Consider the following 16,005-nt stretch of genomic DNA (forward strand, 5'->3'; position numbering starts at 1 on the left):
TCCACCTCTTCATCGGAGTCCTGCCTGTGTGCTGCGCTTGTTGCAGTGAGCGCGGAGGTTTTGTGCGCCCTCACATTACGCGTATGAAGTTGTGAACAAGGGGACATCGGAGACATTCAGTCACTTAGAGAAGGAGGAAAGTAGAAGCTCACTTCTTGTCATCTCACTCTTCAGGCTGGGAAATACAATTAAGCCCTCGGACAGCGGCTGAGAAAAAAAGCAAGGAAACGAGTTTGTGGCATTTAACTGGGAGAACAAGCATTCCCAACAGTATGCGGTGCAGTTATGGCAGGCAAGGGTAAGACCGTCGTGAGGACGCTGGAGGATTTAACGCTTGATTCTGGTTATGGTGGAGCCGCGGACTCGGTCAGGTCGTCCAGCGTGTCGCTGTGCTGCTCCGACACGCATCAGTCCGTCTCGCATGGGGGCAACTGCTGGCATCTGACCGAATCCATGCACAGCAGACAGAACAGTTTGGACACAGTCAACACCGTCCTGGCGGAAGACACGGAGATACTGGAGTGCTCGGGTCAGTGCGCCAAGCTGCCCGAGCTGGAGGACGTGCCATGGAGCCTCGGCGAGGTAGAAGGCGCACTGAGGAAAGACGCGGACCTGATGGTGGGCAACCCGCCACCGGAGGTCTTGGCGCGACTGGCGACTCTCATCACCCGCGCGCTAGTGAGGGTGGCCCGGGAGGCGCAGCGGCTCAGCCTGCGTTACGCCAAGTGCACCAAACATGAGATCCAGAGCGCCATCAAGGTGGTGCTCTCATGGACCATCTCCGTCAACTGCATCACGGCGGCTCTGAGCGCCCTGTCCCTCTACAACATGAGCACCGGGGACAAGTTCAGCCGCGGCAAGTCGGAGCGCTGCGGGCTGGTCTTCTCCGTGGGAAAGTTCTTCAGGTGGATGGTAGATAGTCGGGTGGCCCTCAGGATCCACGAACACGCTGCCATATATCTCACCGCCTGCATGGAGAGCCTCTTCAGAGAGGTGTTCAGCCGCGTCCTGCGCAGCGCGCTGGTGGAGAGGGACAACGGGATCCCCAAGTTTACGCTGGAGTCACTGGAGCAAGCCATCAACAACGACTCGGAGGTCTGGGGTCTGCTGCAGCCCTACCAGCACCTCATTTGTGGCAAGAATTCAAGTGGTAAGAAATGTTCAAACGAAAGAAAAAAAAATTGAGATGCTGTCGATCAGTGATTATTTGTTGTGATAGAATCTTACCGGGCCGCCCTGTTGGTAATCCAAGCGTGGAGCTTGTATGTTTCGTGTACTCGCCATCCACTGTGAAATCTACCACATGAGCCAAATCAGATTCAGATTTCACCAGAAACAATTAATGAGACACCTAAATTCAAATAGACGTCCACGTGTTTCAAGAAATATCGAGAAACAAGTGACTGTGTCTTTAAACCAGACAGAGTGGTGACTCAACTGGGACCAGTGAGTCTGGCTTCAAGGAAATCAATTTCCTTTCAGAAACAAACACAAATATGTACCCCCACCCCCTTTTGTCAGTTTCTTGTGAATACAATCAGATCTTCATTTGACAGAGAAGACGCTTTTCTCAGTGCACAAAGTGATAACCTGCTTAGTGTAGGACAGGTGGAGCAGTAACACCAACATAAGCTGTGTAATTATGCTGGGGAATAACCACTGCTTCTCTAGCTGGTGTAATCGTACTGCCAAACAAAAGGACCTGACAGTTTCTTCAATATTTATCACCTTCAGCTTCAACCTCAGCCCCCCCCCCCCCCCCCCCCCCTCCCCTCTGAAACAGGAACTGTCTCGGTTATCAAAGCTCCGGAGCAACAGTGGTCAGAATAGGTATTTATGATTGAAAAAGATCAAACAAGCTCCCAACTTCCATTTTCTTCAAAGCTATTGTGTTCTCAGACTTTGACGAGAGACAGGAATGTTAATGTTAATGACTGTTTATGATAGAGGCGGACTCTGGGCACTGCATGGGGGGCACACGCTATACAGTATGTGAGTCGTGATTTTGCCGAAACAGGATTTGTGTTTATATTGTGCGCTCGCCTTGTTGGTAATGCTATTACTGTCTCACTTCAGAAGGTGTAAGCTGTCAGTGTGGGCTGGCCCTCTTATCCAAAGCCCTGAATGAGTTGGCCGAAACTATAAAGCAGCAGGGACTTGAAATGTTATTCTTTCACAGAGAGCCAAATTGAAACAATCATAAAAAAATATGAAAAAATCATATTGCAGCTCTTTTGTTAATGGCTGCAGTGGGATTGTTTTCTGTCAGCACTTATAAGACAGCTTAGTAGAGGTGAAAGACCAAGACACTCAGGGTTTGAGAGAAATCTTTTTGTACAGGTGCATCTTGTCTCATGGCTGAGCTCCTCCTCGGCTGCTCCTCCAGAAGCAGAGGAGATATCGATATGAGATAGCCCTCACAGGTTCCTCACTTATGTGGCTTCATTTGAAATTCATTGTCGTGGGTGCAGGTTTTTCTCACACAAAAGGCTCTTTTCTACAATCCAGACCCTTCAGCCTCTTATCATGTGCAACCCATGCAACAATAACCCTCCAAAATGAAATGTAATGCTGCAACAGTTAGTCCATTAATTGATGACTGGATGGACCAGAAGTCAGCTTTTAAGCAAGAACGTCAAACATGGTGATGATTCAAGCTGCTCAAATGTGAATATTTGCTGCCTTTTGTCATATTACATCATCACAAACTGAAAATCTTTTGATTTTGGACTGAAATAAAAAAAGGGCATGAGAATGTCTAATCTGACATTATGATTACGGACTGTGATGGACACTTTTCACAAAACAATAAGTAACCGGTAGATTCACCGCTGCAGCCCTTTTGTCTGATGACCAGTTCAAACCTCAAACCATCTTCTTAAACGTCTTCATTTGACACTGAGATTAGGCCTGGGTTAAGAGGCGGCACGCAGCTGCTCTGCCTTGAGACTGCAGCTGAGAAACAGGTACTTTCTCTGGAGACAGGATGCAGAGCCAAGCATGCATCCCCCTCCACTCCTACCCGTGGAACGCATCATTTCCTGATGGTGCAGAGGAGGCTTCCATTTGCACTCACACAAAACAGCACAGCGTCACTCTGTGACAGTTAGGAAGGAAAAAATGGGAGGATTTATAATGTGCTGGGTTTTTTTTCTTTTATTGCGGCCATTTTTAAACCAAACATTTCAAAAAGCTTTGTTTGTCACTTTGGTTTTGTGACAGCCCTGTCAACACTCACAGATTAATATGTCATGAAAATGTTTCAGATTGAATTGTCAGCCCTGGGATGAAATTTCTAACCGTCAGTAACCAGCATTCATATGTGTGTAATTCCTCCTTTTCTCTATGTAGTTTTGAGACCATGTTGCCAGAGAGTAGATTAGCCCTTCAGCTAAGAAATGTGCCCTAGTGTTTCACATTTCCAGAAAAACACAGCAGACAAGTGACTTAAATCCACTCCCACTGACCACATGTGATAACTCCGACCAACGAGCTGAGCTAATTGGAGGCCTTTCTTCACTGCCTTTTTGTTCTGCCATCCAACCTGTCTCACCAGTACTAATTCTGAAACCGGTAACACCTATCAGATCATAACTGTCTACAGGTGGAAGGTTTCGTTCAGGGCTGTTCGTCTTTCGAAATGACTCACATGAACATATTTTGATCTTTAAAATTAGCCAAATCATCATTACAGATAAGGTTCACATGTGTCATCTGACCTCTGTGGTAGAAGGGGTAGTACAGGTTTCTGAAATGGAATCATATGAGGTACTATCAGTTTAAGTGTATCATTTTTCAGAATTTTTTCTGACAGTGAAATGAAACCATAATTTCCATCTATGCTCTCTTCAAAGCCCCCAGACTCCTTTGACAAAAACAGCAATTTTAGCTTGTAGAAAAGGGAGTTGCTGGCCCTACTCTGCCACGATTGGTTGGTTTGCTTGCATTATTGTGTGACTTCAATGCATTGAATAGTTAGCTGAGAGTCACAGAAGGCACACAATAACACAATTATAACTAACTGAATGAGACAGAGGTAGACCAGAAACTTTGCCAAAGGAGTCTGGTGGCTTTGGAGAAAGTGAGATATCAGTTTCCCTTAGGAAAGAAACAGATTGTTTAGTTTTTCTGAGGAGGAATTTCATTGGTTTAGTTGGGTTCAGTTCCCAACTAATGCTAAGTCTAACAAAATCTTTTGCTATGACTTAACCCTAACTTATTGGACATGTCTCTTATTTAACTATGACCACAAGTTTGACCTTAACTGTTACAGGTGTGCAGGTTACCCTCAGAACATCTACAATCGTTGGAGTTAAGCTCGTACAAAAATAGACTTGAAATGTTAAAATACGCTTTGGGTTGCAGCTACATTCAGTGAAACGTGAAGCATCACTGAGGCTGTGTGGACAGCTGCATTGATTAAAATAGAAGTGTATCAGATGCAGATGGACAACTGAAATGTGTGGCTGAAATGCCTGCTGCATAGACACGCCTGTAAGGGGAAGACGCATGTCAAAACCCATTGTTTTCTTTCTAAGCCTGCACACCGGGCTTGATTGGCTTGTCTTTATTCAAGCCATAACAAATGGACGTGCATCAACTAGTCAGGACATGCACTGCTGTCCAATTTTCCAGTCATCTTCACAAAAAGCAGTTTCCTGGACTGACACATCCTGACTATGCTGTAGCACATCTGTATGCGGTATCTGATGTTTGCCACTGATGTGTGTGGCACTTTAATCATGCAAAAACAACAATATGTATGAATGGTCCAAATCAGGTGGCCAAACCTTTGCTGCAGGTGAAGCGCAGTTCTCAACAAAGATCCTCCTTGTTTGAATCTCTGATGACAAGTGACGTCAGAAACAAACAGCGCGGCCATCAGCTTCTAAATCAGCCGGGGCGCCGTTTTAAATTTGCGATCCAGAATGACTTGATTGCATCTGATTGTGTCTGTCATTTGCCGTGACCTTCCCCGGAGGAACTGATCCAACCTCCGCGGGACAGATGACACGACATAATGGAACTGCATAGCCTGCTATAGTCAGTTTATTAAATTAGCAGTGGGGTGTCTGTTCTCCCTCCCTCTTCACTCTCTGTCTTTCACACCATATTTTATTGTGTTCTCTGCTCGAGGGCGGGCTTGATGTTTGCATATTTATTTTCCACTGTGGTTTTTAATAAGCCCAACTCATAACCACATGATGCTGGCAAAGCCTTTTGTTGTCCATTCTGTTATTATTTTCCGCCTGTCCTTCCCCTCCTTGGGGTGGACTCGCAGATGAGCTGACAGATTGCCGTTATTCTTGTGGAGATGCGAGCACCCAGGCAGGCAAGCTGGTTGTGATGGATTTTTATGTCATGGTAATTTCATAAGACCAAAAGCTGCACCCACACCCCTCCACCACGCTTCATTTTGAGCCGTGATCAGCGACTGTGAAGTTATGTGAAGCTGTTTCGAGGCCAAGACATATTTTTCACGAGCTGCGTCGGTTTCTAGTTTTCCTCCATGTTAGTAGATTGTGAAAATATTGACTTTCATTTCATATGCTTCTTGGTGATTTCCCTGGAATGGATTACAAAAACACCTATAACTCTGCTCTGGGCAGGTGGGACCAGCCCGAAATGTTGTGGTTTTATTACTTCCATGTCATTGGAGCGTGGATCCCCTTCCGTTTTCAGAAACTAGGTGAAAGCAGTGGGTCAGGATGAGATAATGAGAGGACGGTGAATGCTTAATGTTGTGAGGGAGTAAAGTGCGGGAAGAGAAACCAGGCTGGAGTGTAAGCCGGAGGTGGTGGTGGTGAGGGGGCATTGGAGCAGGTTCCTCTGAGATATAATTATGCAGCTGTCTTTAATTAACACTTGTGCTTATCTGGTAGTCATTAAGATTAGGAATTAGCAACAAATATGCTTTCTGCCCTCAGCTTATGATTTAAATGCTTTGGAGTGAGATAGTTAACCTTTTTTTTCTAACCGTGGACAGTGTGTGTCTGTTGTGCTGTAATGTGCTGCATTTACTTGTTCATGGCACAGCTTGTGCCTCTGTGTATCATGTTAGCATTACACATGAGATGCAGAGCTAAACTAAGCTATCAGTTTCTTTAACAGATAAATTCCTGGTGATTTTCCATAATCATTAAACAATTTTCTGACCATTGAGATCAAAGAACATTATATATTCTGCACAATAATTAGAAAATTGAACCTAGTTTCCCAAATTCTGGCTCTACTTCCTGTGTGTTTGCTAAATTTGGACCATACAGTAAAGAATGTAGTAGTAAATCACTTTAATATCATACCTGATAATAGAGAACTTTAGTAAAGGTCCAGTGTTGTACAAATCACTTCTGGCCAACATATTTTGGTTGATTTATGTTTTATCAGCCGCGTGACTTTTGTGGCATTAAAGCTTGGCCACGTAGTTGTAATAAGACTGGGTACAGAGGAGTCATTTGTTTTATGTGTTCCCTGGTGTAAAAAGGTAAAATTACATAATGCATTTGCAGTATCTTCATTTCTTATTACTTATCTTATTTACTAGCTTCTTTCCTCCCTTTTAATGTTTCACACCCTGATCATGGCCACGTTGAAGGACATCATGGTGCTGTTGTGCTGTAATCAGCTCCATCTGTTGACCCTTGACCCCATGTTACGTGGGTGGGTGGGGGGCGGCAGTGAGGATATCAGTGAAACAATGCCGCAATGTCAAATTGACTTAATTGTACAGTTCAAGTTTGGAAAACACATCCAGATGATGTCACGGTGAGATTTGATGACATCCTGAGAGTCTGGAGAGTCACTGGCTCCTTTGATGTCGACACAATTCGTGTGACAGTGGCTGTCAGAAGATACTGTGCTGTTTGATGTTATCTGTCAGCAGTGCACAAACTTAATTCAACAAGCTGTCCTTGAGGGACTCGTGATGCACCAGATGCTGCGAGGCTCTGCTTTTTGTATGACATCTCTTGAAAATAAAAAAGAAGAAAAAAAGGATGTTTTCCTGTTAAGAGAAGCACAGTAATGTCTGAGGATAGCGTTATCAGTCTGAAATGGCCTGTGCACATATATTACCAAAAAACACCAGACCAGATAATGTCTGGCCTTGCAGAAGGTAACAGTTTCTATTTTGATTTCCGATCATGCAGTGCATTTTTATGTGCGTTTCACTTCTGCTGTAACTCAGCTGCTGAAGAACTAAATGAATCAGGGCTGTTTTTTTAAAAAAAATTCACATCACTAAACATTGTTTCCACAGGAAGAAAAGTTTTAATTTTAAACTGCTTTAAAATCACAGCCTCAGCCTCACTGGGGTGGCATCATGGACCTCAGAGATGGATATCTCAAAACCTTGGCACCTCGAAACCAAAACTGTCTCCGTGGCTGGAAACCAGTAGAAAAAAATAGTCCCGAGTCACATGCCTCTGACACACCTGTAGTTCAGCAGAAGTGAAAACAAAATGATTTAAAATCAAATGTGAGACTTAATATTGCAATATGTAGTCTGCGAGGCTGTGAGGTTTAAATCAGGCAGACTGCATTTGTGGTGAAAAACCACATTGTATCTTGTCAGCTACACTGCATGCTTTCCACCTTGTTAGACGTCTTCTGTTATCGAGCTGCAGCGAGCCTGTGGTTGTTCTCTGAGCTCTCTCTCCTGAAGTTTTTGATCACGCTTTAAGCAAAAAAACAATTTCACTCACGAGACTCTTGTTTGTGCTTCAGAAAACAATCTTACTATGATATTAAAATAAAACCCACCTCGACTTGAGCAGAAATCAGCAACTAATACAAAGCTTTCTGGGAAAACACTACTATGACTAAGGCTATTGACCACTTTTGAAACTCACACATTTTTGTGTGAGTCAAGCTATTGACCGGTTGTGAATTGTTTGGTTTTCTGTAATGCTGATGTCATTCTTGGACAGGGGATGAGGACATTCATCTAAAAAAAAAAAAACATCCTCTGACACTCGTTTATTGAGTCAGGATTGTTTTTTTTGTCTCTCTGGGACTTTTCATGATTGCTTTGTGAACCATTGGCCGGTGCACAGGCGGCGGCGCATCAAAGCTGTTTGTGTTGCTCTGTGGTTAGTTTTCTCATGCTGTTGAAGAGGGGAATTTCTAGCTTGAATCAACAAAAATTTTGCATTACAAAAGCTTGATGCAGGTCCTTGTCAAAAGATTTAGTCAGAGGAAAAATAAAACTGACTGATTGCCCTCTTGAGTTTAATGTTTCATTAAATCAGTTGTTAGAAAAGAGATATGCCGTGTGGGATGCAATAATATCACTTAAGTTTGGTTACTCATTACCATCAAGCCCTTGTGCTGTTGAATTATGCAATGAGGTAGATGACTTACATTGTTCCAGCACCATATGAGTTGTTTTTAAAAGCAGCAGGCATCAATCATCCCTCCCTCCCTCCCTCCTTATTATCCTCCTCCTGCTATTATTCATGCACTTACTACAGACTCCTGGAGAAACAGCCTATATTCAGTTCATTTCTTCCATTTGAATGCTCGTTCTGCTCTGAACTAGCTGTATGTGAGGTTGCTGACACCTGCCTTACTGCTGACTGCACTTCAGAATGAATGGAAGCGACAGATGCTTATCTCTCCACTCACTTCTTTCCTCACACTCCCCTTCAAGTCAAACTGGAATTGGACAGTTTCTGGTTCCTGTGTGTGCAAACTTTTGTACGAGGACCTAAAACCTACAGTGGCAGTGTGACTGTTGTGCAAGTGGACATTTACTGAAGTACTGTACAAATTCTTGGCAGTTGTACTTTGCTTGGGTTTTTCACCTTTGTACTTATATTACACATTTTAGGGGCAAGTATTGTGCTTTTTGCTTCACCACATCTGTCAACTCAATAAGCTTTTAAAAAACACTTTTGGATTAGCTGGCTTGGGTTTAGTCCACCTGTCACTTTACAACATTGGGCACTTAAGGAGTCCCAGTGTGCTGTTAAGTTTGTTTTCCAGTCGGAAAGTGGAAGTTACCGTGCTAGGCTAACTAGCTAAGTGAATGAACTAACTAACAAGCCAACAAGCTGCTGGCTCCCACTACATGTTACTTTCCAGTGCAAAGAAGTAAGCAAAGCTAGCTAACGGCTAAAGATGCCAAACAACCAGACTTTAAAAAGTCAAGAGCAGCAGGTAGTCCTGTAACTTCAACATTCTCTATCATAGAATGAAATTCTGAATGAAAAAAACCCCCACTTCATTTCAGTTTGAAATTATAACATCTCTGCCTTTTATTAGCAATATGTTTATCAGGTAGACTTAAAGACAGACAAATGTAAAAGCTTCTTGAGGACAAAAGGTGACACACAGTATTAGATACAAAAAGAAACATCCTCCTCCCTCTCCCCTGCTGCAGGCTTTTATTCTGCAAACTGACATTTCTTCTTCTCTCCAGTAGACCTGCTTTCCTGTAAATTTTCTGAAAACTTCCTACAGAAACAGGAAGTGTTTTATGTCTCTCTCCTTTACTGTTCGTACAAAGTCTTTTATGTTTTAGCTTGTCGTGACTCAGAATGTCTTCGGTTGACCTCGGCTTGTTTGTAAGCCTTCCTGCAGGGGCTTCATGTTGGTTAGTCACATTTTTGCTCAATGTGAACACTGGATAGTTAGCTAACGTCTCCGTGCAGCCTTGGTAAGCACAGATTACTACAAACTATGACATGATTACTTGGCCTCCACCAGGCTGTCCCTTGTGTTCCAGCAGGAGTGATTAAAGGCTTTGCTAGAATCAACAAGACAGGTTTTTCACAGTTCTTTCCATGCTTATCCATATTTAGACAGGATCCAACCCAGAGACGAAATGCACTTTTCCTTTCATGTGTTGTCATTTTAATTATCACACTGCCTTCTGTTATGAATCCAAAGGCCATTAACTTCTTTTTGTTTATTTTTTTTATTTTGATTCAAGGGTGGAGGAGCTGAAATAAGTTGTTTTTAAAGGATCAAAACCCGATGAAGGGTCTGAATATTTCTGCCACTTGGAAAACACACTCACATGTACGGTCTTTCAGCTGGTGGCCAGTGGTGGTTCATCGCCATCACACAAGTTTTATCCAGAAGCTTACTAAGCACATATAATTTGTCAGCCTGCATTGAATTGTGTAATGCTTGTGTAATGCTTGTAAGTATGAGAAGAGCCTCTAAATACTGCATACAGCAAGTCTCTGCTTCAAGCTCACAGTCTGAAAACAGGGCTCCCAGCTGTTGAATAAATGGGACTGTGCACTGACATAATTAAAGTCTTTCTTCTTACTGTTTTACTCTGCGTCTGCTTTGTTGAGCTTCTCCAAATCAACTCAAGTACCTGTTGATGTGGCTGCAATCACAACAGTTTATAGGCTAGCAATGCTTAGCAACAATTATTTGATGAGTAATTTGATAGCAAATTAAATAGCAATTTTGATATCTGGTTAATTCAGATGTAATTTGAAAGTGTGGGATTTGCATCACGACCTGAGATGCTGCATTCAACAGCAGTCTGGAGTATTGAGATGCCCACACATAATCAGTGGTAACACCGCTATGCACTGGCTGACACATTGTTTTCCAGTGGGAAGACTGGTGGCACCAAACTAATGGAAAGGGAAAATAATCATTGGGTGCATCCAAACAGGTTGTTTTCATGTTTTTGAATCCGCTAGCCATTAGCAGAAAGTAGCAAGACCACGCACGTGTCCTCGTGTTTACCGTGTTTACACCCCGACAGGACAGACAGCTTCTACTGCATGCCATTACAGCATGTAATTAATGAGGGGTGAGTGCGGGATCAGTTTCTGACTGTTCCCAGGTGGTGATGGGAAATTAGGCTCCATGCTCTGGGGAGAGCCATCTGGTGTCACAGTGGCACAAAACAGGCCAATGATAGGGATGCTGAGCATTCTGGGTAAAGGAGTTTAGGGGAATACCCTCTGTGATTAAGACCCACACTTCTAGGAAACTTGGACATGGACACATCCTCCCTCCCCTGTTCTCCTTTTGTTTGTCGCCTCTACCTCTTAATTCTGACTTGACAAGCGCAAAACGCCAACTCACAAAGCCCTCAATGTGTTTTTAAAGCCCACAGTCGCGTTTGCTGTTTCTCAATGACTGCTCATTGAGAAACGGTGACAGTGACAAAGTCCCACTACAGTATTCCTGACAGTCAGAGTTGCACACAGCTTGACTCATGAAGATGTAGCAATTTTGTTTGCTGCTATTGTGTAGGCAGGAACACTTCCTCCCACTCACATGAAGCATTTCATAACGATTACGAGATAGACATCGAAAAGAAAGCTACCAGGAAAACTTGAAACTCTGTGCAGTCAGAGTATGGCTGCTGCTCTCACCAGCTCCCATTTGTGACTTTTCCCGTCAAACCTTTGCCCGTTTCTTAGTGTTTAATTAGACATTTGATGGCATCTCAGCCCAATCTGTTGTCCTCTCCGCTGATTGCTGTTTTGTCTCTTAACTGTTGCAGCTTTGCGGTGTTTTAAAGTGAGACAGTGCCTGCATGCAGCAACTTACAAGATAAATAACAAGAATAAATCTTAAAATCTGTCATTCTTTTTTGGGAGGGGTTTAAAACCACCAGGGTTTTGTTGTTTTCAGAGAAAATGAGGGTAGTGGGTGACTGAGAGGGAACTCATACAGCTAAAAATCACTGTGCTTCTTATGTGGTTATTCACCTGAATATTTGCTCCACAACATAAGTGACTCCATTAGCTGCACTGAGGCAGTGATATTCTTTTAAAATGCATGACTCTGCAGGCCATGTCATGAGAAAACCATAATGCCATAATTGAATTGCACTGCTGACCTGCTAACACTCAACACATTGTGCCAAAGTGTTTGAGTGGAGTGCTGGCGGTGATAAATGGGTAATTCTGGTGGTTTACATACAGGTTATTGATCAACTCCCAATGGACTGTATTGTGATTTGTGGATTATGAAATAGGTAGACAGCAGGATTTTCTCAGAGAGAATGCAAACAAGAAGTAACACTCCACCCCCCACTGGGATCTAAAAAAATCAGCTCCGGCATTTCGTAACTGAAGTTGAAAGTGAAACTGAACATTTGATTGGACAGAAAATGAATTCCTGTGGAACTGATTCCACAGTTTGTTGCCAAGTTTGGCTTCTCTGTTTAAAGAAACTAATAAAGGGGTATGCATGTAGTTTTAACATGTTATTACACATAAAACAAACAGTGGCTACGCCCCGAGGTTTCCTTTTATGCTACGCTGCTGTGCCACCTGTCCGGTCGAACCTGCTTTGTGTCATCCTGTGGCCTTTTGGTCGACGTGACAGACATGCAGAGGCACAGCGGGGTGTGAACAAGTTGCTTCACAAACCCTGTGCCAAATCCTGATTCATCATCAGTAACCAGCTTTCTGCGGGCGTGCAGAAAGACACACAAACAGGTGGGCGGACACACACTGGAACCAGAGCATGCTCTTATTACTGCACCTGTGCAAGTGTTTGGGGATGCAGCGATAAACATGACCACTGCAAGAATATTTTAGCTGATTTCTTAACCCGAAATCAATCCTCATTAAAATCAAACTCTAGACTATTGATAACTATAAAGCATAAGCCCCAATACTGACAAAATACTGTCATTAGAACCTTCCATTTTCCACTGCGTATCTGGGGTTGGCTCATTCCCACGCCACAGAGTCTCCTTAGAGATTCTGGATCCACCCCTTAGTCTGCAGCTGTTGGGTGAATCCTGATCAGACTCTGAGACTGAAATGGCCTCTCTTGATGTGAAGGACAAGGAGCTCTATGAGGTCTCTCCAGATGTTCTGAGGGAGCTCATAGGCTGGGTCCAGCCACCCATACTGAGCAAACCCATTTCGGCCTCGTAACCATTAGTGAGGTTAAATGTAGATCGACTGGTAAATCGAAAGCATCGCCTTCCAGTCTCACCTGCAACAACCCAGAGCAACACCTGCAGTACTGCTGAGTACTGCAGGTAAGTTTACCATCACGTGTGAATGAGACCCTGGGAGTTCTTGAACCCCTTCGGCGGCAGCTCCTGTTTTCTGTTTTAAATTGCAAAAAGAAAAAGACTAGTCTGGTTCTCACAACGACAGGAGCAAACACACACACATGCAGAGGATGTGAGTGCCAGAGAACAAGGCTGCATTGTCGTCACCTGTTGCTGCCGCTGCACCCATGTGTGACAAAGAACGCTTTTGTAACTCATCCTATCTGGTCCTATTTTTGTTGGATGCAACAACAGATTTTATCATCATTTCATAATGTGAAAGCAGAACTCTCTTATTGTGTTCAACAGCTTTAATCCCAGAGCACAGCCATCATTAAGTGCAGAGATGGGTATTCATGCATATCACACAATGCCAACAACTCATTCACCTATGCTAATGCGCACCTACATGAGGCAGTCGCATGGTACCAATTCCTGCGTCCGCACATTCAAAGTACATAATCCTCAGGCTTCACAGCAACAGATTTTTCCCACACTTTCCAAACAACCACTCAATCTCATCAGTGCCCACAATCCATCATAATGTCCCAAGGGCTGCCTGGTACCGTCATCGAAATACCGTTTGTTTTTGGCTTGTATTTCGCTCATGAATGCATCACCAGGGGGGTGGTAGAATCTCTCTCCCTGACCTGCATTTTGCTCTGTGAAAGCTCGGTTTAAATGTATGAGTCAGACTGAGTCAATGTGAGTGTGCATAAAATCTACACGGAACCACAAAATATCAGGAACATTTTTTCTTTCTGTCAGAAAAGCATCAGAATTTAGCGGAAAATCTCAAGAAAGAGAAAAATCCCAAAAATCTCAGAGTGGTGTCATCAAATTTTATCTGACCCACAGTCAAAACCCCACAGATATTCAGCTTACAAAGACTTAAAACAGAGACTTTCACGTTTGGTAAGCAATAGTTGGTATTTTTCAATCAAATTAAATTCATTTAGACGCCCGGACATTAAAACATTTTCAGCCAACTACTTTCTTAATGTTTTAGATCTTGGTTCGTGTGTCCAACAAATCTTTAAAAACACTTGTTTTGTCTGCAGAGGTGTAGTGTTTAAGTACCCTGATGCCTGAACAGTAAAGCTTTTCCTATACAGAAGAGAGATATGATACAGAAATGAAAAGAAACCAGTGGATCTAAAATATATATACATATATATATAGCATGAGGGCAGAGATATTAAGGAAAAACTTTAATGTGTGCCTGATAGCAAAGAAGCTGAAACAGACGGGTATAAACCTCCAGAGAGAGAATTTTATGCTCGACTGATTGAGCTCAAACTGAACAAGATTTTCAATAAACCAATTAACCACCACAGTTAACTATTTACATGTATTTTCAATAAGTTTGACATCTTAAGGTGACTCAAGATCACTTGCTTTATGAGCACAGTTCACTGTTTTCTTTTTTTTTCTTTCTTTCTTTCTGGCTCCTCTCTCTCCCTCTCTGCTGGAAGTCGAGGGCTGTGAAATTGCCCAGGAAACATCAATCATACCTTCATTTCCCAGACTTCCCACCACCACCGCCACCGCCGCCCCCTACCTCTGGTCGGCTATCGGGGTTTCCAGCCGGCCGTTCTTATGCTGCTATCATTTTGAGTGCCTTCTCTGATGCATAAATCCCCGTGTCCTCATGGGGAAGGAGAGTGAGGCTGATAGAGTGGACTGATAGAAGTTCACTTTACCAAGAATTGGGCTCATTCGTGTTGTAGTGCAACACATCGCTGATGTATTTATCTGTTTGGAAACCCCATTCCAGAGGTTAGCCAGTGTTACAGAGCAGAGATGTGCAGAGATTTCCCCTGCTGGGAGATGAACTGGATGCTGGAATTTTATTTGTGTATTTTTGTAAAATCACAAATGTCAGGCTACATTTGGTAACATACACATAAACATTGCAAGTAAACAAACATTTAAAATTAGAAATCAAATGAAAAAAATAAACAAATTCAATGAGTAAAAATAACTGTTACTTACATAAACAATATCTAAATCCAAAATAAAAATACATATTCAAAACAGAACCAAATGATTTAAAGATAGCAATGAATTAATAGCTGTTGATAAATACATACAACATTATAATGTTAGTAAAATAAATGTAGTAACAAAGTAACATACGAGAGTAACAAACATAAACACAACATGAAAATAAATAATGCAGTCAATAAGCAGTAGGAACAAATAACAAGTAAAAAAAAAACATTCAAAAATGATAAATAATGAAAAACATAGAAATAAATAAGAAAATACTGTTGACATACATAAGTAAGTAAAAAAATTATAAAACAAACCATGACATAATTAAAGTCTATAACGATATAAAATTAATTTGCAAAATAAAATAAAAATGAAAATAATATGAAAAAACAAGAGATAATAATACAATATGATGCATTACAAACATAACAAATAAATGTAAAAAATGTTAAAAAAATCTGAATAAAAATAACCACAATTACAAAAATAAACATTGAAAATTAACAGGTAGGAAAACTGAAAACTTAACATATTAAAAATAAGCCCATAAGTGCAGCCATGAAACCGCCTGCATAAAGACGGTTCGCCCCGCCTCTTCCGGTGTCATCACCGCAGAGACAAGACGGCGAGTTGACCCTAAATGTCTCCAGCGTTTCACAGCAAGCTGTCAGAAAAGTGACGCGGGAGACAAACAACGTGATCCGACAGAAGAGAATTTACTGTGTGACAGATGGAGGGAAATGATGCTCCCTGAAACCCCGCTGCTTATTTTCAACCTTGGAAATGAATATACTGCACTCCCCCCTTCTCCTCCCCCTCTCCTCCCTCTCCTCCCCCTCGCGTCCTCTCACATCACTTCTTAACTTACTCAACTTTTATGCTCGTCATCGTTTTTTATTTGCGCTTATGACGGATCTTTAGCATGACAATAAGGGACCAAATGTACTCATAGACCAATTTCCTCCTTTCGCTGTCAGACGGTCCCAGGAGTCAGCTGCTCTTTGTTGTTATTG

General features: G+C 42.5%; 1 protein-coding gene across 2 annotated transcripts in view; it reads left to right on the top strand.

Annotated features, from left to right (window-relative positions):
* LOC124054084 (ankyrin repeat and BTB/POZ domain-containing protein BTBD11-A) overlaps nucleotides 1–16,005 on the top strand; it is a 134,953-nt gene continuing 118,948 nt past the window's right edge. For both annotated transcript variants that reach the window (XM_046379757.1, XM_046379758.1), the window contains exon 1: nucleotides 1–1,150. In XM_046379757.1, the coding sequence (XP_046235713.1) occupies nucleotides 286–1,150 (865 nt within the window). In that variant the 5' untranslated portion in view covers nucleotides 1–285. The remainder of the gene's footprint in view (nucleotides 1,151–16,005) is intronic.

This window comes from Scatophagus argus, chromosome 22 (assembly GCF_020382885.2).
Source record: "Scatophagus argus isolate fScaArg1 chromosome 22, fScaArg1.pri, whole genome shotgun sequence".
Lineage (NCBI taxonomy): Eukaryota > Metazoa > Chordata > Actinopteri > Scatophagidae > Scatophagus > Scatophagus argus.